Here is a 25,842-nt window from a genome sequence, read left to right on the forward strand (position 1 = left end):
ATATATATATATATATATATATATATATATATATATATATATATATAATTTGCAGAAGAGAAATTACAAAAAAATGCAAAAGAAAAAGATTAAACATATCGGGACTGTTAAAAGAACATTCTACTTCATATTTCGACTCCAATATAACAGCTAAGATTATGAATGACAGAGTGTAAAGCTGTCTCTTCTGCGTGCTTTAGCAGCGCGTCCCGCTGTTTATGAATGAGGAGGCGGACAGAATGAAAAGTTTAGTTTCACCTCAAGATATTGAAATAAAAAATAACACCGAGCTGCTCATCACGCTCAAAACGTTGAACTAAAATGTACAACTGTTGTTAGTTGCACCTGCGGGAAGCACAATGTATCAAGCACACCATTCTTTTAATTCGATATTCGTGAAGTATGTGAACCAAGTATGTGATGCTTTGTCATGTTGGTCGCGACACTAACTTATTAGTTTATTACAATATTTACATTTAGCGTTGCCATCATTCTTCACCACATGTAGCCACTCTGTTGAGCACATCTTGCGGTGCATCTCTAAACAAATGTTGATATTATTATTGAAAGTGCTCTCCAGCAGCAAAGTTCATGGCAGTATAACAAGTATGGGATTCTTTGTATCTAATCCCCACCCAGTTGTATTATTTTATTAAGTAGTGTTTTTTTTTATAGTTGTGGCTTTAATCATTTAGATTAAATTACACTTAAAATCCTGCTCATTTAAGGCATAATTTTCAGCAAATTATTGTTATAATAAAATAAATGAAGTAGCCTATCCAGTATAAAACAACAGTAGCAGACCTAACTTTATAGCTACAGCCCGGCAGATTCAACACGGGTATAAAAACAGGCGGTTTTATTCTTAATGTGAATATTTATTGTTGTCAAACTTCACCTTCTCATAAATACACCTGAATGAATCAATCAAAACTCACAGCTGATCAGAACAGCCTGTGTGTGTAGCATGATCTGTCAGATTATACGGAACTGTCAGTCAAAATCTGAGGTAAATCTTAAATGAAGCAAGACAAGACTGCCTGAGTCTCTTGTGTGTGTAGTTACAATAGCAACCCATTGTTCTCCTCAGAAGCTTACTTTAATAAGAAATTAAAGCCTGTAACAAACATGAAGTACAATTGTGGTGCAGCGATGAGACGAATGTGTTGAGTGACTGACAGGAGCTGTGGCTATGCAGGACCACAGTGTGTGTGTGTGTAAACGTTATTGTTCCACTATAATTTATTTGTTTTATCTCATGTCGTCCCACATCATATAGCTTAGATTACTGTACAATGTTTTATAACAATTAATTATTTTAGTGTACATTTCATTCAGCATATTTAATATTGGATACATCCACGTTTTTTGACATACTTTAAACCAGAGTTTCTGCAGGTTTCACAAAGTTTAATGTAATGCTGTGTTCATACCAGGCGTAGAATGTGCGGATAAATTGTGCTATTTGGGTGTAAATAGACGCTTGAACATTTGTCAAATTCACTTCAGAGCAAATGTGGATTCGTGTCATGGGCACGGCTTCTGTCTGCCCGGTAAATGTAGCTTCATTGCTAAATGGCTAAAATGGATTTTATTGAAAGTATAGTTTAATGTGCTTTATGAAGGCTGAAAAACAGCGTTGATTTGTTTGGAGCAGTGTCTGAGTGCACTAGATCCTTTCAGTGGTGAAAATCCGGTTTAAACACAATAGCCTTGGTAAATTAGTTATTATAATAGCGATGTAATTCTAACTCTGATACAATCTGTGAGAAAACAACTACAAAAATCAAGTTTAAACCCATAAAGAAGTTGATCGAAAAAGGGAATTGTGATCAAGGTTACATATGCAAGTGGAAAGTACTAAGCCAACACCATCACTGTAATAGCAGATATCTTCTATGAGAATACTGTAGGTCAAATATTGTCAGCTCAGTTAAACTTTTTTTATTTTTTATTTTTATTTTTATTTAAGGTGACGCAGTGGCACAGTAGGTAGTGCTGTCGCCTCACAGTAAGAAGGTCACTGGTTCAAGCCTCGGCTGGGTCAATTGGCATTTCTGTGTGGAGTTTGCATGTTCTCCCTGCATTCGCGTGGGTTTCCCCCACAGTCCAAAGACATGCAGTACAGGTGATTTGGGTTGGCTAAATTGTCTGTAGTGTATGAGTGTGCATGGATGTTTCCCAGTGATGGTTGCGCCTGGAAGGGCATTTGCTGCGTAAAACATGTGCTGGATAAGTTTGCAGTCCATTCCACTGTGGCAACCCCAGATTAATAAAGGAACTAAGCTGAAAAGAAAATGAATGAATGTTTTTACTTTTTTTATATAGTGCCAGTGGGCGAAGCAGTGGCACAGTAGGTAGTGCTGTCGCCTCACAGCAAGAAGGTTCGAACCTCGGCTCAGTTGGCGTTTCTGAGTTTGCATGTTCTCCCTGCGATAGTGTGAGTTTCCTCTGGTTGCTTCGGTTTCCTCCACAGTCCAAAGACATGCAGTAAAGGTGCATTGGGTAGGCTAAATTGTCCATAGTGTATGAGTGTGTGTGTGTGTGTGATGGGTTGCGGCTGGAAGGGCATCGACTGTGTAAAAACCTGCTGGATAAGTTAGCGGTTCACTCCGCGGTGGTGACCCCGGATTAATAAAAGGGACTAAGCAAGAAAATGAATGAATATAGTGCCAGTGCTCAAGGACGCAACAAACAGTTGGAGAATAAGAAAAGCAATAACCTTAAGCAAGAAGAGAAAATGGGAGACTAATAATACATAAATTAATGACAAAAGACATGAGAACAAGTAACAAGAAATAAACTCATTCCTGTCTTTCATTGAGTGCTTATGTGCATTTAGGAGAACTAGGCAGCACACTCAGGGCTGCAAGATGGATTTAATTTAGCATTTATTATTAAAATATATCTGGATGAGGATCAGATGACTAAGTTGGTCTCTGAGAATGAAAACCAACCTGTTTGTTCCTGCAGATCTTCCTGTTTGACTGTGAATGTTTCTTCAATCTTCACATCTTCACTCTCCTCTTTAATAAACGCCATCTTTATAACAGTGTGGAGATCAGTCGCTTCAGCAGGAGTTTTTCCTCTGTGTTTGGACACTCTATCCTGTTTAAAATGAACAAAACAATATAAATGTTAATATAATAAATGTTAACAATATAAATATAAATATAAATGTTAAAATAAATAAAATAATAAACAAAAACAAAATAAGTTATCTTCAACACTTGCTTCAACAGTTTCTTTCTATGAGTGATTAACAAAAAGAAATCAGGTAAGTCAAAGCAAGAAACAATAGCCACAAAGGAGCTGATTAAAACTAGTAACATAACTACATTTCTTATATATAGTGATGTATACTTAGAATGGAATGACATCATGCTATTTAATAAATTAAACCTTCATTAAAACACTTACAGACTTTTCTGTTGCTTTATTCAAACAATAGCTCTTATTACTGTGAGTAAAATTAGTACTACGTTGTATAAAGAGTTAAAATAATATTGTCAACAGCAGGTACGTAATTTAGCATCGGATGAAAACCTGAAACTTTAATCCATCGCTTTATATGTATGTAAAAGCTTTAAAACAAACCTTTCTCCAGTTGAATCACAGCGCAGGAGCACCCTTATGACGTCACGTCATGTCAAAATAAAAGTCTTTTTGTTTAGCCTTTTTTTGCCACTTACTGTTGCAGTCAGTTTCTCCCTCGTTTTCCACTTTCTCACGTACTCGAACACACATATATTCAGCATTTGGAGTTGATCAAAATATGTACGCTGCACATTTTAAAGACATATTTGAAAAACATTTTTAATCCACGACTAGTGTTAAAAGCAGAAAATCTCAACATTCTAAAAGGTATAATTAATTATATGGGTTCTAAGCTGAAACTTTACAGACACATTCTGGAGACACAATACTTATCTTAAATCCTGAAAAAGGGGTAAAATATGTGCCCTTTAAGTAAAAAGTACCCTTTACTACTACATGTTTTAGTTTCACTAGCAGGGTCATTATCACTATAAAGTGCGTGTCTTTGATGTCCCACAAGATTGAATCAGTCCTATACAGAATAGAGGTAAAGTTGGTTTTATATTCGCACATTCGTTCATTTAGAAGTGTCTATATTGTTTACCATGTTACTTTGAATATTCAATCTGAGTTGGCATGCAAGTGTGGCTTGAAAACAACATTAACACTGTTTATTGGATTGTTAACAATGTTGTTCTTTGATAGTCATTGAGTGCTAATATGATTTCGCTATTTAGAGTTTGAAAATAATACTTTAAAGAAATTATATTATTAAGGGGAAAGTCTGAATGTGTGAATATAAAACCAACTTTACCTCTATCTATACAGACACACTGCTCAGACAACTTGAGTGAGTCTAAAAAGTAAGTAAATTAGATCAAATTAAAAAAGTTTTTAAATATTCTTATAATCTTTATAGTTTAGAATCTTAGAATCTATAGTTTAGAATATAGTATAGAATTTAATATAACTTTAATCTTTAAAGTTATTTTAAAGAGAGGTCATTTTAATAACTTTTACTTTGTTTTAATAATATCATTAATCAATTTGCATGTGTCCTTGAAATCACTGCCCTGTCTTGATGTTGTAAATGCCCCTTTAAGACCCCTCTGATGTACTCATTGGCATTCTCATGCCCAGTTTGCCTTTCTTCAGAGGAGGTTAAAACATCTGATGTGCACAAAGTAACTATCTACACTTATGACTTATGTTTCCTATTTTTCCTCATGTTGTGTTTGAAACTGAATGTTGTCAAGCTTAAGATGCCCACCCAGTCATAGTGATATATATATATATATATATATATATATATATATATATATATATATATATATATATATATATATGTATATATATATATATATGTGTGTGTGTATATATATATATATATATATATATATATATATATATATATATATATATGTATATATATGTATATATATATATATATATATATATATATATATATATATATATATATATATATTAAATCAGAGATTAAAATATAGCTTTTAAACTGTGTACTAAGAGCTTAAATAGGGAACACTTGATCAGCTGCAGATACAACATGTGTTGAATAAATGCTAACTAGCCAAAATGTCCTCCCTGTCATTGTCACAAATCCTTCATAGACAGGGTGGACTTATATGCATTATTATTGAAACTTTATTTTCATTCTTTAATATTTTATTGTTGATTAGTTCATATTTTTATGCTACAACACTTGTACACACACACCAGTAGATGCATGAGTGGACTATACAAACCTTTTGGCAATATCTGTCTCAGTCTAAATAAAGGATATCCTTTTAAAGTCCATATAATGAAGCTCATTGACTGTTTGAAATAAAAATACAGCCCAAAGTATATGTACATTTATGTGAAGATCTGTAATCTAATTATTTACCTTATTCTGAAAAAAAAAATAAATAAATTAAACAGTATTATTAAAGTGTTTAACTTAAGTTGTCTCCAACATTCCCTTCACTCCTCCAATACAATGTCCAATGTAAAGATTTACATTCATTAGCAAATTTGAATTTGAAGGTCAATAATTGTTTATTTTTTCATTAATTTGCATATTGATAAAACTTAAAGGTTGTTTTATAATCGCACATTCGGACTTTCCCCTTAATAATATAATTTCATAAAAGTATTATTTGCAAACTCTAAATAGCGAAATCAAATTAGCAGCCAATGACTATCAAAGTACAACATTGTTCAGAGTCTAATAAACAGTGTTAATGTTGTTTTTAAGTCATACTTGCATGCTAATTCCAATCGAATATTCAAAGTAACATGGTAAACAATATAGAGACTTCTAAATGAACGAATGTCCGAATATAAAACCAACTTTACCTCTATCACAAACCACTGGAGTTGAAGATCTGTGCAGTTTCGGTAAGCACAAGTGTGTTGAAGGAAGATTTAGAGAAGGTATTAAATCTGAGAGCTCTCTGAAGAAAACAAATGAGGATTGGAGTTATAAAATAAGAAAATAGATAACATTATGGATCTCTATATGAATACAGCACTACAGCCTACGGTCTAATTAATACAACAACTTTGTGGTTAAATTAAAAATCTTAAACTTTTTTTTTTTTTAATTTTGATGTCTCAAAGGCACTTTTTAGTGATAATGACCCTAAACGTTTTTCAAAGTTGTCTTAAAATGTTTAGATTAAAGGTTTTTATCAACTTCAAATACTGCATAGCTGTGTCTGTGTGTGAAAGAGTGAGAAAGTAGAAAACGATCGAGATATGTAATAATAAGTCATGACTGCAACAGTAAGTGGCAAAAAAAAGCTAAACAAAAGAAAAGACTTTTATGTTGGCGTGGCGGGTGACGTCATAAGGCGGCGCCGCCGCTCCTGCGCTGTGATTCAACTGGAGAAAGGTTTGTGTTTTAAAACGTTTACATAAATATAAAGCGATTGATTAAAGTTTCAGGTTTTCATCCGATGCTAAATTATGTACCTGCTGTTGATATTATTTTGATACTTTACACTGCAAAATACTATTTTAATCACAGTAATGAGGGCTATTGTTTGAATAAAGTAACAGAAATGTGAGTAAAGTGTTTTAATGAAGGTTTCCTTTATTAAATAGCATAATGTCATACCATTCTATGTATACATCATATATAAGAAATTGAGTACTAGTTTTAATCAGCTCATTGTTTTTTGCTCAGACTTACCTGATTTCTGTTAGTAGGCTAATCGGCTGCTAGCATAAAACTGGTTCCCTCCTGAAAATCCCTATAGGATTTTCCCATAGGCTTTTCGAAGATTGCAAATAATAAGCTCTGTGTTCAGACACTGTTCATTACACTTACATGTTTTGTCGAGCCGGATAATCCTCACACGAAAATACAACTTTGAGCACTTTTGGATCTTAAATGCAAACACAAGAGTTGAAAAGTTAACATTAGGCTATTAACGGACTACAGAGCCCTCGGGGCCCTCGTCTGTGACGTCAGCCCCACCCTGCAACAGACGACTTTTCAAGTTTATTTTTAGAAATAATGTCCATGATAAAGAGTTATTCTCTCGGTTTATTATATTATAATCCACGGTATATATTAATAATATATATATATATATATATATATATATATATATATATATATATATATATATATATATATATATAATAAGCGTTTTTACGTGGGAAATACATCTGTTTTGCTTTATGGTTGTTCCAAAAGTTATAAAACTGCGTGTATAAATCTGCCTATATAGTATTATCATAAGACATATTTAAATAAGTGTATCACTCGCGTGCAAACAGCTCGCTTACCTTAAAAGACGACAGAAATAAGGCGTAAGGAGGAACAATTAAATGCCTGCAAGTTCCATCATGGACACAGAGCAACATTCAATATTCTTTTTATCTCACGACGTACAGCGAAAAGCAGCTCATACAGTCACATCTGCTATACATTTCATGGAGGAGTGTAAATATTGCAGTTATGACGGAGTTAAATGTGTTCAGATGCAGAAAAAAAGACGACTAAAATCTCTTGATCACGTTAAAAAAACTGTTAAATGCATGTATTTTTACACATTTATTCACACGTTTGCATTACTGAGAGCAGGACAGAGACAGGCAGCACTAGTAAGCATCTTCAATATATCGTTTAATTAAAATAAATGATCAACAAATGAATGTGTCTCGACAGTCTTTACAAGTGAAGGAATTATCTACACACAATCTGAATTCCCATTTAGAAAAACACAACAAAATATAAAATACTCTTTATGAAAATAACTAAATAAAATCCAAATGGCCAGCACAAGCGAGCTGCGCTCCAGACCAGATCAGCTTGATGACGTATAATGTCTCCGACACCGCATGTAGTCCCATTTAGCAACTTGATAGCAACCGTCTTTTTAAAGAAGCATAATTTATTTAAAAATCCAAAAGTGTGCTGTAACTGATGTGTTTTATGTCGTAGAACAAAACGTGAAAGTATCTTGAATTTGTGTTTTCCACAGACCTTATTTAAGTGATTTTACTGAAACCCCATACAAAAAACCCATTGACTTTGGGACGAGGGAACCGGAAGCGCTAAAATGCCAACTCGCTTCCGGGTTTTGCATACAATTGACGTCATAGTTCCTCCACTCTATTACTCTCATGTAAATAAACTGTTGAAGAACGTGTTGAAGAGAAGTTATTTTGTTTCTGTTCATTGTTTTATTAATTTTAAACAGGACATTTTTATTGTTTTGTTCATTTTAAACAGGATAAAGTGTCCAAACGCAGAGAAAAACTCCTGCTGAAGCGACTGATCTCCACACTGTTATAAAGATGGCGTTTATTAAAGAGGAGAGTGAAGATGTGAAGATTGAAGAAACATTCACAGTCAAACAGGAAGATCTGCAGGAACAAACAGGTTGGTTTTCATTCTCAAACACCAACTTAGTAATTTGATCCTCATTCAGATATATTTTAATAATAAATGCTAAATTAAATCCGTCTTGCAACCCTGAGTGTGCTGCCTAGTTCTCCTAAATGCACAAAAGCACCCATTGAAAAACAGGAATGAGTTTCTTTCTTGTTGTTTGTTCTCAAGTCTTTTGTCCTTATTTTATGTATTATTAGTCTCCCATTTTCTCTTCTTGCTTAAGGTTATTGCTTTTCTTGTTCTCCTACTGTCTGTAAAGCATCCTTGAGCACTGGCGCTATATAAAATAAATAAAAACAATAAATTAAAAAAGTTTAACTGAGCTGACGATATTTGACCTACAGTATAATCATAGAAGATATCTGCTCTTACAGTCATAATGTTGGTTTAGTACTTTCCATTTGCATGTCACGTTGAACACAATTACCCTTTTTTCATCAACTTCTTTATGGGTTTAATCTTGTTTCTAATAGTTGTTACTAGTTCTCACAGACAGTATCTGAGTTAGAACTATATTATTATAATAACTAATTACCAGGACTATTGTATTTAAACAGGGTTTAAATACAATAAAAAGTCTTAAATTTACTAAAATATTTGTGTTGTAGGTCTTAAATCTTTATAAACAAGTTTTTGTTTTCGTTGTTCGTGTTTTGTTACCCAAACTTGCCAAAACCCACACAATTAACAAAAATACATCTCAATAAAACTTTCGACTTTTTAATTAAAAAAGGATATATATATATGAATATGAGCAATTCCATGAAAATGTCAACCTTATCATGAAAAAATTTTAATTTGCTCATTAAGGTCTATATTTTATTGTTATGATGTGCTCTTGTTGAATTTTTATGGAAATTGGTTTGTTTTTCCATGAAATATGTGGATTGTGCCAATGGTAAATTTCTTTATCATCCAACCACATTTCGTGCTTTCAAAAAAGTGGTTAAAGACTCACCTTTTCCATGCTTTATGTTAACGGTAATCATTCTGCAGAAGGATTGGAGTCTGTAGTATAAATAATTACCCTTACTTTTTTCATAACATTACTGCCCTTTTAATTTATGAGCTACATATTTAAGACATCACGCAGCTTCGATCACGTGTCACTTCCGTTACGATTTAATGAAAAAGTTTATATTGTGGAATAAATATTATCACAAATAAAATGAAATTTTGTATACAAAGCCAAAATATGTCCACGCTAATTGTGATCGCCAACTCATCTCAGGTCTTTGCTCTAAACAACCACAATTTTGCGTCACGGACCAGACCATTTTTGAACTACTTATTAATATAAGCCATTGACTAGTGCATATTTGTTCATTATAATGCTGCATTACAATTACTGACTTACATAATATCCATATGTTATATCAAGAACTGAACATTACAGTTAAATATAAACAACTTTAGTAACATTTCAGAAATAAATGTTTAATAAAGAGAACATAACAATTTATATATTGCCTAATCTTGGCGCATAATCTTGGCGTTTTGGAGATGCAGCACCTTGTATTAAAGCACTTTTTGTTTATTTTGTAGATAGGCTAACTGACCATCAAATAATACATCAAATAGTTAAGATACAATTTATGCTAAACTAGGAATGCTGATTTCAATTAATTTTGCCAACCGACAACCGTTAACAAATTATGTCAAAATATTCTTTAATAAAAAAATGACATGGCTATTTTGTGACACATTAAATATTGCATTTTAAAATATTGATTTAGGCTATTTTAACATGCGAACAGCATACAGAACATAATCAGATCTCTTTACGCACATGCAGTGTTTTTATTTTTTTTCATATAAAAACAATAAACTAACAAAAAGAATAAATAAATCCTGCTCTGGATCTTTTTCACTTAAATGACAAATTTAGATTACAAAATGAAAACACAGACTGAATCCTTTTTAAGAACCGGAATAGGCTGTTTGTCCAATCATGTTTTTTTCTTCCGTCAAATAAAAATATTAGGCTACTTCAAAAAGATTGCTTTATGGAAAATATGCATTTTATTAATGCTCCGCTGTTTTAATATTACAAAACCTGTTAACATTTTTCATAGAAGTCATTAGTTTAAAGATTATGTCTTAATTATGATTACAACTATTTTCTCTTCTCACTTGCGGTTCATGTGCGCGCACGCTGCGTGTATAATGAAAGACAATGACAATGAACCATAAGGCTTTGAACCTATACTTTTTGTAAAGTATAGGCTAATACATAGCATATAACAAGTTTGTTATTTACATGTGATACTGCATGAATTTGCATACATGTTTTATAAGCTGTAAATTGAAAGCCTCAGTTTGGTGCGAAGTTATTCTAAAATATTTGGAATTTTTTTATTCGTAGATTAGGTTATGTAGGCTATTTAAAAATGTATATTATATAAGAACTATTATTAACTGTAATTTTCCAAATGGAAAAAGGTTGGTTTGTTGGTTGCAGTCTGCACTAAATCATCAATAGGCCTAGCCTAGTTGAGTTTATGACGCGGCTCCAGGCAGCACAGGCGATCAGCATCAGCGCTGGTTTGTCAACTCCTCTGTGGAATATGCTTTCATTTTGCTTCTTTGGCAATATACATCTGTAAGCATGTGTGTTGGAATGTGTTACTGTCCTGCGAGTTAACAAATATGTGATGCACATCAGGGGCCGATCACAGCGAACACGCTTTTCCATTCCAGAAACGTGAGGCGCACCGCACTGCCTTGTGTTGACAAGAAAAAAAGAAGCGTGGTGCTCTTTTGTATGTCACTATAGGAAATGACTGAATCAGCTGAGCCGTATTGTGCATGAGTGTTGCTGTCAATGTTGTCGTAGTTATGACATTACATTCATATTCAAGCATAACATTATGATATTCAAGATTTGTAGGCATACAACTCTGGATGACTTGAATCAGCGACCACAAGTCTGTACTCCATCATTGAAAGTTCGCCGTAGTCATCTTGACAACACACTGCTGTCACTTGCTGGAGTTTAGAAACCCTGCCTCTGATTTCATTTGATTGAAGAATGAAAAAGACTGAGGTAACATGGTTGCATATGCAGTTGAAGTCAGAATTATTAGCCCCCTTTTTTCTCTTTTAAATATTTTCCAAATGATTTTTAACAGAGCAAGGACATTTTCACAGTATGTCTGATAATATTTTTTTCTTATGGAGAAAGTCTTATTTGTTTTATTTTGGCTAGAATGAAAGCAGTTTTTAATTTTTTTAATCCATTTTGGGACAAAATTATTAACCCCTTTAAGTTTTTTTTTTTCGATAATCTTCAGAACAAACCATCGTTATACAATAACATGCCTAATTACCCTAACCTGCCTAGTTCACCTTATTAACCTAGTTAAGCCTTTAAATGTCACTTTAAGCTGTATAGAAGTGTCTTGAAAAATATCAAGTAAAATATTATTTACTGTCATCATGACAAAGATAAAATAAATCAGTTCTTAGAAATAAGTTTTTAAAACTATTATGATTAGAAATGTGCTAAAACAATCTTCCCTCCATTAAACAAAAACTGGGGGAAAAAATAAACAGGGGTGCTAATAATTCAGGGGGGCTAATAATTCTGACTGCAACTGTATGAGCAATTCCCATGAAAATGTCAACCTTATCATGAAAAAATTAACTTTTGACCAAAATAACAAAACCAATTTAAATTTGCTCATTAAGGTCTATATTTTATTGTTATGATGTGCTCTTGTCGCATTTTTAAGAAAATTGCTTTGTTTTTCTATTAAATATGAGAATTGTGCCATTGGTAAATTTTATTTTCATCCAACTACATTTCGTGCTTTCAATAAAGGGGTTAAAAACTCACCCTTTCTATGCTTTATGTTAACAGTAAGCGTTCTGCAGAAGGATTTGGGTCTGTAGTATAAATAATGCATCTATATAAATATTCATCTTGACAACACACTGCTTTCACCTCAAAGGAAATCCCGCCTCTGCTTTCATTTGATTGAAGAATGAAAAAGACGGGACTGAGGTAACATGCTTTTTCCTTTGGAGCGCACTGGCAAAACGCGAGGCGCGCAGGGTGTATAATCAATAACCTCCATGCATTTGGTCTTTTTCCACTGCCCAAAATGCGCACGCGCGGGTCAGGCTGCAAGCACTTACGCAGGCTACAGCGGAGTTTTCATTTCATGCAGAGCATAAATATGTTTGTATTTTATTCATTAAATAACTATTTCTAAATATAAATTATCAAAGCAATACAATTCATTTTCCAAGCACTTTATCCAAAATCTAGGCACTTTTTAAACCTTGAAAATAGGCTATAGCCTACATTTAAAATGAAAACATTTTCAAAGATTTCCAGCACCCGGCAATTGCACTTGAGTGCTCATTAAAATGATTTTACAGACGGCAAAATAAGAATAAAATCTTGATATTGATCTAAGATTTAACTACATTATAGGAGTATTATATTTGTTAGAAAATCGATAGCGCCTGCAGCTGTAAATATTTCACACAATCGGTTATAAACTACAGCCTTAAAATATAAACATTATTGTCATACATCGTACATGCCTACAACCAATGGCTATTTTCTATGTTTGTTTAACATAGCCTACACAAAACTTTACATAATAAAGCTTACTTTCTCACCCTGGTCCTCTGTATGAACTTTTTGCAACCTGACATGACTGCCAATGAGAAAAAGAAAGCAAGCGCGAGTGGACAAATTAAACTATATTTTGTCGTCTAACACATTAACTAGAATAAACTTTGTAATCAAATAAAATATTGCCATAACTGTGACACAACTAGATTTTGAATATTCTCCAAGTAGACACGGTCTTGCGCACTAACAGTCGGGCAATGATTCAATTCAAGTTCGCCTGGAAACACTAACATCATAAGCTCGATAAACATAGGTCTATTATAACTGATTATGTTTATTATCAATTCTATATTATTCTTGGTATAAAAGCACCATGCAACATTGTTTCCGAATTGAGTTTGAACATTTGAACACGCGTTAACCTTAAACAATACACATGCCCTAATACAAATTAAATATAACAAGGTTATATCTATTTAAGTTTGATTAATTGTGCAACCTCACCATTTAGATGTTTAGGTTAAAGTTTGTTGGTGTTCACACCCAACAGATATCCAGAATTAGGTCTTTGTTAAAGTTTTGAAGTCACGGGCAGTCATGTCCGTAATGAAGACAAATAACGTTCGTAACGAAAACAAGTCACGTTCGTAATGAAGACAAGTCATGTCCGTAACGATAGTTTTACCTCCTTAATGCAAAAATTAAAAACTAAATAAAACAAATTACACATATTCCATGCAGAGCCAACCCTTATCCTTTTAAGTGTTATATATTTTTTCTTCTGCATTTTTTTTTCATAGAATTTCCACAAAGCATGTCAGCTCGCAAAACTTGTGTCCTTTTTTTTTGTCACGTCCGTAACGCATTAATTTTGCCCTCATTTTAAATATAAAACCCCTGTATAGACTGATAATTTTTATGCCTCAACTCCATGGTTAAGGGGTAAGTAAAGTATAAACGGATAATTCAATATACTGTTAACATATATCTTCTCTAAGTATATGTTTTAGTTTTTTACTGCAAATGTCACATCCGTAATATATATTTGCGGTATCGGTCGAGTTTGGGGTCAGTTTTATAAAAAAAATTTTTTAAGGAAAATGATTCAAGACTACATTTTAATAAATGTAAAAAAAATTTAATTGTTAAATATTTATTAAAATTTTAAATAACTGCTTTCTTATTGTATGTAGTTTCATAAAAAAAAATTCAGACATTATTGCTTTTTATTACTATTACCATTAATTACAATATTATTAATAATAATAACAACAACAATAATAATAATTAATAATAATGATTCTGAAGGATCAGGTGACTGAAGACTGCAGTAATAGAAGGTGAAAATTCATCTATAATATCCCTTGTAAAAAATATTAAATTAAATGATAAACTACTTTTGATTATAGTGCAACATTTCACAATTTTGCTGTTTTTATGATGAAATAAATGCAGCCTTGGTGAGCAGGAGAAGCTTATTTTAACATATTTAACAATCATACTGACCCCAAACCTTTGACCAGTTGTGTATAGAATATTTTATAAGCGAAAATGTGCACTCTATGTGCACATAATCACCAAATATAAATCAGAGAGGTCAGACTTTCTCATACAGAGCCTCATTTCAGTTGTCAGGTTTTGTAAAAATTTATCTATCTATTGAATTAATCAATCTATTAAAAAACATTGGCTAGAATTCTGTATTATAGGCTTAAATTATAGAGAGACAGCATAGGCTATAACCGAGACTGCATCAGATTATGAAGCAGATTTTATACTAAATTAATCACCCATAATAATTCCAATAATTCAATTATTCTGAACACAATGCATTTAAAACTTTATTTTCTCTAATTGAACATTTGTTTCACAAAGAATGGTCTTTTAAAAAGAAAACACGTTGTTCAAATTAGCATTAACACATTAAAAATGTGTAAAATTAAAGACTATCAATTTTTTAATCATATTTACATAACCAAATATAAAAATGCCATTTTTATTCTAAAAAAAAACTTACTCTCAAATTCACTTATCACAGTCAAAAACATTTGCTTTATAATCTGAACATCAAGCTGGTGATATTACATACAAACAGTTTGGATGATATTAACTGATTAATATTAGTTAAATATGAAAAGCATCCTTTTTTACAAAGCATTTCCCTCAAATTCATGTGAAATATAACACTTTCTTTTAGGGCTGTAACGATACACGATATGAAATCGAAATCGCGACACTCCGATCTACGATCCTGTGTCGCGGTGTGATAAGGGAGAATCGCGACACACCCCGTGACTTCCAATAACGTCACGCGTGCCTGCAAAAGTTGAGCTAATTAAAGAAGAACGTGAAGAAACACTTTTTTTTCGCTCGACATTACGAGCACTGATCCATTTAAGCCCTCGCAATATGCATTTAGCCGGGAGAGCTCGCACGAAGCTCTTAGTAAGGGACAGTCTGAATGTGTCAGGAATATCAAAAACAAAACCAACTTAACCCCGCTTGACAACAGACAACGGCAGAAACATTGCCAATGCTGTCAAAGCGGCCGGCCTTTCACCGCATATATGATGCTTTGCTCACACTGTTAATGTGGCTGCGCAGAGAGGGATGGGCGTTCACCAGATGCCCCGACTCCTGCAGAGTAAGGAAAGTTGTCACGTTTTTTCACTGCAATGTTGACATGATGATGTTTCTGAAGAATTTTCAACTCCCTTAAATCAAACGAGTTTGGTTTTCTTGAGAGAAATAAGTTGTTTATTTGTTTAATGTTTACTTGATTTGTGGTTTGCAGCACAGGCATTAAGCCTCAGTGTGAAACAGTAGCCAAAAGGTAAGTGAATTATAACAGCGCAAACTTTTCTGTAACCGTGCTGTGCGCTTTCTGTTTGAACCTTTGGGAGTTAACGTTACGTGCTGACTGACAGGTGCGCGATGCGTGAGGTCAGGAAACATGACGAAGCTTTCAGTTAAGATGAACACAGTTTCTTTAGCTATACTTTATTTAGAGATAAAGGTATATGGCTTTGCATATAATCACTCTATCTTGCTGGAGTTTATAGCCATTTCGCATTACTTCAGGACGCATTAATGCCGCTCTGAAGGTCTAATCGCTGTTTTAAGTTATCTATAGCTGGATGAATGTACAAATCTTGAATATCACAATAGTATTAAATATTATAATCGTAACAACACAGACAGCAACACTTTTGCACAATCGATACCCAGCTGATTTAGTCGTTTCATAAGAGGACCGCGCTCCTTCTCTTTTTTCCTTGTCAACATAAAGGCAGTGAGATGAGCCTTGTTTTCGGCCCCTTGTTCATCTAAAGGCATACTTAACTTGCGGGATGATAACGTATAACCCGTGCCTACAGACACGTTTGCCAAAGAAGCAAAATGGAAGAAGAATATTGCTGTTTGAAACAGATGTGTTATGCTAACCAGCGCTGATGTTGACCTGGATCTGCGTAATAAACACAACAAATAGGCTTTACTTTTTATTTAACAGCTTATAAAGCATGTATGCACGTTAATGCAATATCATATTTAAACAACAAAACTGTTTACAAAAAGTTCACATATGCGCACGTTGTTGTTGTCTTTTCATCACGCAGCGCGCACTTGAACCGCGAGGGAGAGAGAGGAAACCATATAGCAAGACATAATCTTTAAAATAATGATTTCTATTAAAAATGTAAAGGTTTTGTGATTATAATAATAACAACAGTGGGACATTAAATAAATGCATATTTTCCATGGAGCGGGCAATTTGAGAAAGTCTGCGATTTTTATTTGACGGAAGAAAAAAAACACATGATTGGAAAAAAACAGCCTATGCCGGTTATTAAAAAGAATCAGTCAGTATTTTCGTTTTGTAATATAAATTAATTATTTAAGTGAAAATAATTTAGGGCAGTCCTATTTATTTTATTCATTTTATTTAGATTATTCTGCTCTTCTGTGCTAAACACTGCAGGTGCGTGAAAATGCTCTGTTGTTCTATTCTGTTATTAATATGATGGCATTTAAAAATAAACCAGCATTTTAAAAATCCAATATTTAATGTGTTAGACACAAAATAGACACGTCAATTTGTTTAATATAAAATTAATAGTAATCTGACCAGTTAACCGTTTATAATCGATTAATGAGAGGCGGTTGTCCGTTAGCAAAATTAAGCAAAATGAGCATCCCTAGTAGCCATTTAATTTACTTTTTCTATGTAAGAGAACTTGATTGAAAAATTATTTTCAACATGCTTTAACCATCTACACAATGGAGTATAGTTCTGTTTGGTTTTTCAACAGTATTTTGTTACAAAGAAAACAAAAGTGATATTTGGCCATTTATTTTATTATTTATTTATTTTAGATATGGCTGTTTATGTTGTTAATAATTTGCATAGTTAATATTGTTCTTTGATGTTCAGTTTATAAAGATTTTTCAAATGTTATTTAATAAAACATAGTTTTAAAAATCTTTTTTTTTTCCCACCCCTCACAAAAAAAAATTAAAATCGTGATACGAACCGAATCATGGGTCTAAAATGGTGATACGAACCGAATCGTGGGTTTGGTGTATCGTTACAACCCTACTTTCTTTACAATAAAGCAAGTTTTATAACTGTCAAACATTTTAATCTGAACTTTTTGATGAAATTCACTAAAGACTAATTGGATCATAAAGCATTTCTCACAATCATTTAGAATTTCCCTCAAAAAAGTTAATGTCTCTGCATCATAGAACAGCAAACTTCTTAGGTGACATCAACATTAACAATTCTGAACATCTGCTCACAACATCTCATTAAATTCTCTTATTTAAGTGTAAGGGGTAAGTACTTCTTCACAAATAACAGCATTTCAGCTTTATCGCTGCTTAAACAATTTATTTTCTCATTTAGGATATTAGATGCTGAGCTAAAAGGTTCTTTCACTATCGACGTTCGTATAAGGAGCGGACAGGTATTTCTTTTGGGACTTGTGCAACTTCTGGCAGACGGGCCTGATTAGCAACCCAGTACGTTAGTGCGCTCTCGTGCCTGGGGACCAGCGGCTCTGCTAGGTAAATGCTAACTTGCGTTGACACACTCGCATTCTCCACCACAGTCCCGTTTTCATGAACTATTTCATTGAATATAGCAGAGATAGATTCTGTTGAAGATTCTTTTGCTTCTATGTGAGCCCTCTTTTGTTGAATGATAACTAAAAAATTATCAGACGTTTTAAAAACGAGAATGATTGAAAAGCCTATTTTATAGCTTATTATTATATTTTATATTGAACTTACCTTCTAGATTCTGCATACATGTCCCTGTCTCTAGGATGTCCGAGTTTTTTAATCCCCTCAACTATTAATTCATGCATCTGCCGTATCATGTCAGTTTAAAAAAAACTTGTTCTTATATTGCGGGTCAAGGATGGTTGCGATACTGCACATGTGGTTTTAAGTGGTGTTTCTAAAGTGTTTTTGCACTGAATCCAGCAATGCTTTTTTTCATTGTTTTAACTCCGGGTACACTGTCGGCTTCTTTGATGAGTAACCTTTGTAAAAACCTTTGTAAAGTCTCGAGAATGGGGATAATATCAGCAGCAGACGCATCCTCTTTGCTAATCTCTTTAGTTATTTGTTCAAAAGGAGAGAAGTGCAGTAACACTTTCCATCAGTGCCCACTGCTGCACAGTGAGAGTGACTGGTAGCTCGTAATCTGCAGCATAAGCAGCAGTCGCTCTTTTCTGCTCCAAAAGACTTTGCATCATTTAAAAGGTGCTATTCCACCTCGTATTTACATCCTGTTTAAGTCTCTTTAGTGGAAGATCCTATTGTGACTGAACAGACTGTATACGTGAAGAAGCAAGCTTTTAGTGCTTAAAGTGACCTACAATCTTTCGGCGCATACAGACCAATTCTGTCACACTTCTTTGGCTTAAAATGCCTTCGTTGACAGCCAACTGGAGGGAATGCACCATGCAGGGCAAACTCATAAGCTCACGGTCTGTCATGGCTTTAGCCATGTTCCACCACAGAGTGCACTCTTTATCTGTCAATTTTTCATTTTCGTAACATGTCAGTGAAAGCTTGAGAGATCGGCATTGCAGTGTGAGATCCAGTAAATTCTTGTAAATGAAGCAAGACTTTAAGTTAAAATCACAATCAATCCACTGCGCAGTGTCACCAAGCATACTAGTAGGGCTTACATCTGAAGACCAAATATCTGGTGAAACTCCTCTCGGAGTCGTTATGAAGGAGCTTGTGAGCGTGATCTGCCACGTGGCTGCATATCTCAGGTAAGCAGATGTCGACGAAATAACGCGGACTTGATAATGTGTATCGAGGCTCAAGATGTCTTACCAGTCACTGAAGACCAGTGTCTTCCTCTACAGAGAATAGCTGGTCGTCAAGCGTAATAAATTTCTTTACTTTGGGAGTAATTTCACTCGCTTTCGTGGTGTCGGATTTTAATTTTCGGGCGCTGTCAAACACTTGCGTAATAGAGGGAGTTTGGCATTTAACTTTTGCAGCTAAAGCGGCCACTGCTTTAGCTTTAAGGAGCTCTTCATATTCCTTCGCATGTCAGCATTTAAGGTGTGTAATCAAATTAGTTGTGTTAAAATGTTTAACTGAAGTTCCACCTCGCTAAATTTTTGCTGTGCGTAGCTTACAAATTGCAGTTTTGTCCTCATTGTGACCTTCTTCAAAGTAATTCCAGACAAGAGACATCTTTACACACAGCGCATCACATTCCCACCCAACTTGATTGACAGGATATATCGGCACTGATCATCAGATATTTTAAAAAAATCGGCCGATTGCGGGGGAAAAAGCTTATATCGACCGATACCGGTTGTTGTTCGATACATCGGTGCATCTCTAAAATAAACAAATAAATAAACAAATAAATTAAATAACAAACAGTGAGAACCAGAAAAGGTTTGTCTTAGACAATAATAATAATATAAATTATAATAAACACTTATCAGTATCAACAACGCAGTAACGCAGTATCAACGCAAGTATTTAACGCAGTATCAACAACAAAACAAACAATATAACAATAATCACAATGAAACACAAATCCCTCAGCACTAACTACTTGAGAAAACAAAACAAGAGACACAAAATGAGAATCCTCTTTCTTTATACTCTCACCCATTTCCTTTTTTGCCATGCCATGGGTGGAGACCAATGAGACAATGTTGACTGTCATCACAGAAAACCCCAACAATCATAAATGAATGATTATATGCTGTCATTGCTTTGCAATAAACAAAATGTTGTTATAATAGAGGCCAATAGAAGAAAACAGCCATAAATATATAACGAAAAGTAAATATGCCCAGATTGAATTGAGTTTTGGCCAAATTAAGCCTCAAAATCACCACAGAATGGATAAAAATGACCCAACAGCAGGGGAAAGGTGTACATTCCAGCCTTTATGCAGATGCTGTACAGGTATGTCTCATGTCTGAGAGGCAAATATTCAGCTGTTTGTTAAGCTGTTACCCCAGAACTTTTTTTTCTGATGTGTTTACGAGTCAGGCACAGAATGAACAAGTATTCCCTGTCTGCTTTACAAGTTTTAGAAAAAACATTTAGTTGTAATTATGAATATATACGAATAAAAATAGGCCATTTACAGCTTTCAAATCTGTGTCTTATCAATATGACCAAATATGTTTCAATTTACTATAACTTCTATGTTAAGCGTCTTTGACACCGTTTGCATTGTAAAAGCACTAGATAAATAAAGATGAATTGAATTGAATCTGCTTAAATGTGTACACGTTAATGGATTAAACAAAATATGATCTGATTTATATTACATTTAATGTGCATCAAAATTACAGTGTGTGTAGCCAATATTTCCAGTGTCTTTTCACCTTTACGCTTTTGATGAGATTTTTAAGACTAAATGAAAAGTGATGTTTTTTTTATTTATTTCAGATCTAATTGAACAGAATGAGGAGAGTAAAGAGGAGGAACATCATGTCAAAATTGAGGAAAAAAATCATTTACAGACTGATGGTATTTTGAAAAGGAGAGACAAGAATTGTTTCACCTGCACTCAGTGTGGAAAGAGTTTTGGAAGAAAAGGCAATCTTAAGATTCACATGAGGATCCACACTGGAGAGAAAACATTCACTTGCATTCAGTGTGGGAAGAGTTTCAGCCAATCATCACACCTTAATCTACACATGAGGATCCACACTGGAGAGAGATCATTCACATGCACTCAGTGTGGGAAGAGTTTTAGCAAATCATCACACCTTAATCAACACATGAGGGTCCACACTGGAGAGAAACCATTTACATGCACTCAATGTGGGAAGAGTTTCAGCCAATCATCATCCCTTAATAAACACATAAGGAACCACACTAAAGAGAAACCATTCACATGCACTCAGTGTGGGAAGAGTTTTAGCCAATCATCATTCTTTAATCTACACATGATGATCCACACTGGAGAGAAACCATTCACATGCAATCAGTGTGGGAAGAGTTTCAGACGATCATCATCCCTTAATAAACACATGATGATCCACACTGGAGAGAAACCATTCACATGCACTCAGTGTGGGAAGAGTTTCATCCACTCATCATCCCTTAATCAACACATGAGGATCCATACTGGAGAGAAATCATTCACATGCACTCAGTGTGGGAAGTGTTTTGACTGCTCATCACACCTTAATAAACACATGAGGGTCCACACTGGAGAGAAACCATTCACATGCAGTCAGTGTGGGAAGAATTTCAGCCAATCATCATCCCTTAATAAACACACGAGGATCCACACTGAAGAAAAAATTCACATGCACTCAGTGAGTTTCAGCCAATCATCATCCCTTAATCTACACATAAAGAGCCACACTGGAGAGAAACCATTCACTTGCACTTAAGCCGCGGTCACACTGGACTTTTCTTCCTATAGACTTCCTCTCATACGAACGCGAATGCTTCAGACTGGAAATACAATTTTGTGCGTCAAGTTTCGCAGTTCACTGCCTTACAAAGTTCAAGCTTGGTGAACTCTGACCTGCAAAATCGCATCACCTGACTGTGTAGGACCAATTGAAGATCAAAACATGACCTCTCTGGACAGAAATTTAAAATATGGACCAATCGCTCACTTTTTTTAATGTCTAATCATCTTGTTTAATCCCGCCCCTTTTTGCAGTGCTGTACAACAGAATTTTGCATGCTCAAACTCTAGTGTGACCGCAGCTTCGGTGTGGGATGAGTTTCAGCAACTTCTCAGACCTTAATCAGAATTAGACTGAGCTTTATTGCCAGGTATGTTCGCACATACCAGGAATTTATTTTCATGACAGAGCTTCTACAGTGCAACAGAATCATAGAGACAGGACAATAAGCGGATAATAAATATATAAAAAAAACAGTAAGTAGTTAATGCCAATATTCAAATAGACAAGTTTATGTAGAGCTATATTACTATTACTATATTCCTATATACAACGTTACATGTGCAACTGTTATGTGCAAATTGGCATGTAAAGTGTGTTGTTAAAAAAGTGTATATGTGTATAAGAGTGTATAGAGAGTAGTGATGTTGGTTCCACAGTTATTAATATTATCAAGTGTTCATGAGATGGATTGCCTGAGGGAAGAAACTGTTTCTGGGTCGAGCTGTTCTGGTGCGCATTGCTTTGTAGCGTCGACCAGATGTTAAAAGTTCAAAGAGGCAGTGTGCTGGGAGTGAGGGGTCCAGGGTAATTTTTGCAGCCCTTTTGCTCGCTCTGGATAAGTACAGTTCTTGGGGAGTAGGGAGGGTTGTGCAAGTGATTCGCTCAGCAGTCCGAGCATTGATTGGTTCAATGATGGAGGTGTCAGCAGCTCCTTTAGGAGGTTGAACTTCCTCAGCTGATGAAGAAAGTACATCCTCTGTTGAGCTTTTTTGACAATGGAGTCAATGTGAGTGTCCCACTTCAGGTCCTGAGAGATAGTGGTGCCCAGGAACCCGAATGTCTCCACTGCTGCCACAATGCTGTCTATTATGCTCAGTGGGGGAAGAGCAGGGAGGTTTCTCCTGAAGTCCACTATCATCTCCACTGTTTTGAGCGTGTTGAGCTACAAGTTGTTGTGACCACACCAGACAGCCATGTCCTTAACCTCCTGTCTGTAAGCAGACTCATCACTGTCCTGAAAGAGGCCAATAAGTGTAGTGTCATCTGCAAACTTCAGGAGTTTGACAGAGGAGTCCTTTGAAGTGCAGTCATTTGTGTACAGGGAGAGAAGCAATGGGGAAAGAACACACCCCTGGGGGGTGCCAGTGCTGATTGTGCAGATACTGGATGAGAATTTTCCCAGCTTCACCAGCTGCTGCCTGTCTGTTAGGAAGCTGTTGATCCACTGACAAACAGAGGTGGGCACAGAAAGCTGAGTTATTTTGGGCAGGATAAGTTTTGGAAAGATAGTGTTAAAAGCTGAGCTGAAGTCAACAAACAAGATCCTCACATAGGTCCCTGGCCTGTCTAGAAGTTGCAGAACATAATGCAGTCATATATTGACTGCATCATCCACAGACCTGTTTGCTCTGTAGTCAAACTGAACTGAGTCCAGTGAGGGTCCAGTGAGGGTTCAGTGATGTCCTTCAGGTGGGCTAGCACTAGTTTTTCAAAAGACTTCATGACCACCGATGTCAGCGCCACCAGTCTGTAGACATTTAGTCCTCTAAGTTTAGGTTTCTTTGGGATGGGGATGATGGTGGAGCGTTTGAGGCAGGAGAGCACATCACACACCTCAAGTGATCTCTGTTGAAGATCAGGGTGAAGATGGGGGCCAGTTGGTCAGCACAGGATTTTAAACAGGCTGGTGTTATAAAATCTGGGCCTGGTGCTTCTTTCCTCTTGTTTCCGGAAGACCTGGCACACATCATCTTTACTGATCTGAAGTGCAGGTATAGGGGAGGCGGAGGTGATGGAGGTGTTAATGGTGGAATGAAGAGCAGTTCAGAGTGGGTATGGGGTTTTTTCTTAAACCAGCAGTAAAACTCATTCAGGTCGTTTGCAAGTCATTTGTTGTCTACAGTGCTGGGGGATGGTGTCTTGTAGTTTGTGATGTTTTTTAAGCTTTTCCACACGAATGCTGAGTCGCTGGAAGAGAACTGTCTCCTTAGTTTCTCAGAATAGCTCCTTTTTGCGACTCTCATTTCCTTTTCCAGTGTGTATCAGACCTGCTTATACAAGGCCCTCTCCCCATTCCTGTAAGCAACCTCCTTGGCCTGACGTGGCTGTCTAACTTTTACAGTGAACCACGGTTTGTCGGTGTTTGCGAGTTGAGTCCAGGGAGGAATACACAGGTCTTCACAGAAAATGATATAAGATGTTACAGTCTCTGTGAGCTCATCCAGATAGCTTGCAGCAGCTTGAAAAACACTCCAGTCAGTGAGGTCGAAATAAACACATAAAGATCCACACTGGTGTGAGAGTATATGTGCTTGGGTGTGAGAAAACTTTTATTACAGCTCCAAATTTAAAACCACACCAGACGATTCACACTGGAGAGACCGTACAAGTGTTCAAACTGTGACAAAAGGTTTAATCAGTTAACACATCTGAAAACACAAAAGAGGATTCACACTGGAGAGAAACCGTACAGATCTGATCAGTGTCTACAGAGTTTCGCTCATTCAAAGAAACACATGGACAAAAAGTTTCACACATGACATGAATGCAGCAAAACATTTTCTCATGACACAGGATGTTTCATGTCTGAATAATGTTTAAAAAGGCTGAGTGACGGTATACTGTTTTCCAACACTGCAGTAGGTGAGGTTGTAAATTTGTTGGGCTCCTCGAGTTTACTGTAAACACAATTATGGCGCCTAAGAGAAGAACAGTTTCATAAACATCTGGCAAACAGCACCTCTGCGGCTTAAAATCTCTTTGCAAGTGATTGTACAGGTGCGAATACATCTGTACTCTACTCTCCAGTATATTTATGTAGCTAGTGTTGGTTTGGATGATGTTCTTTGTCTGACTCCCTAATTGAGAAACAAATCACTGGAAAGACACTGCACATCAAAAAAGGTGGAGCTTCAGGACGGTTAGTTTGCAGTATACCAGGGCCTCAAGTTTAAAAAGCCCATTCAATTGTCCTGAGTTGCATCTTTTAATAGTAAAGTTTCTTTACTTTTAGGTTCAAGATTCTTTCTAGTTTACTACATTTACTTTGAGTAGAATACAAACTTGATTAATATTTTATGATTCAGGCAGAGCGACAGGTATTAAGTTGTATAATTTTAAGACACTTTGATGATCCAAGGATTCCAGATTGAAGTATGTGGTAAATCCTGATTGGATGCCTGCATTACCCATCAATGGGTATAAAAAAAGTTGTTATGCTAGGACGTTGTGGCTACTCAGAAGTCCTCATGTCAACAAGACCTGCCATCTCATTGTTTCTTTAACCTTATGGTTTTGTTTTGCATTACTTATATCATGTAGTTAAATTGTTGTGATTTATATCCTAAGTTCTTTATCTTCATTATTATCCCTAGACATTTGTTGGTTGCTTTGATTGATTGTTCTGAGTTACATTTTATAATAAATAATTTGCATTTAGGCTATTTTGTTGGCTCATCTCTCTTATCCTTTATGACTCATGTCGGGTCATAACACTTTGTAAAATGTGTCCGGTTGTATCTGAGATCCTGTTCTTTCAGTGATGACCATAGGTGTTAGTAGAAACGTAGATTGAACAGTAAATTGAGAATATTGCCCCTCGTCTCAGCTCTTTCACCACAACAAACAATCACATCAAATGCATTACTGCTGCCGCTGCA

At 35.2% G+C, this 25,842-nt stretch overlaps 2 protein-coding genes across 5 annotated transcripts in view; one reads left to right on the forward strand and one right to left on the reverse strand.

Annotated features, from left to right (window-relative positions):
* The window catches only part of znf1119 (zinc finger protein 1119), a 12,760-nt gene extending 5,747 nt beyond the window's left edge, over positions 1–7,013 (reverse strand). The window contains exons 1-2 of one of the 4 annotated variants that reach the window (XM_087245739.2): positions 6,872–7,013; positions 2,958–3,108 (exon numbers count right to left, since the gene is read on the reverse strand). In XM_087245739.2, the coding sequence (XP_087101865.2) occupies positions 2,958–3,042 (85 nt within the window). In that variant the 5' untranslated portion in view covers positions 3,043–3,108; positions 6,872–7,013. 4 annotated transcript variants of the gene reach the window in all.
* On the forward strand, positions 6,378–25,626 carry LOC137490874 (uncharacterized). The gene is made up of 3 exons (XM_087249200.2): positions 6,378–6,433; positions 8,285–8,434; positions 20,982–25,626. Exons 2-3 carry the CDS (start codon positions 8,350–8,352, stop codon positions 21,935–21,937), a joined length of 1,041 nt encoding a protein of 346 aa, XP_087105326.2. The 5' UTR covers positions 6,378–6,433; positions 8,285–8,349; the 3' UTR covers positions 21,938–25,626.
* Positions 25,627–25,842: the final 216 nt, after the last annotated feature.

This window comes from Danio rerio, chromosome 4, assembly GCF_052040795.2.
Source record: "Danio rerio strain M-AB ecotype USA chromosome 4, GRCz13ab, whole genome shotgun sequence".
Lineage (NCBI taxonomy): Eukaryota > Metazoa > Chordata > Actinopteri > Cypriniformes > Danionidae > Danio > Danio rerio.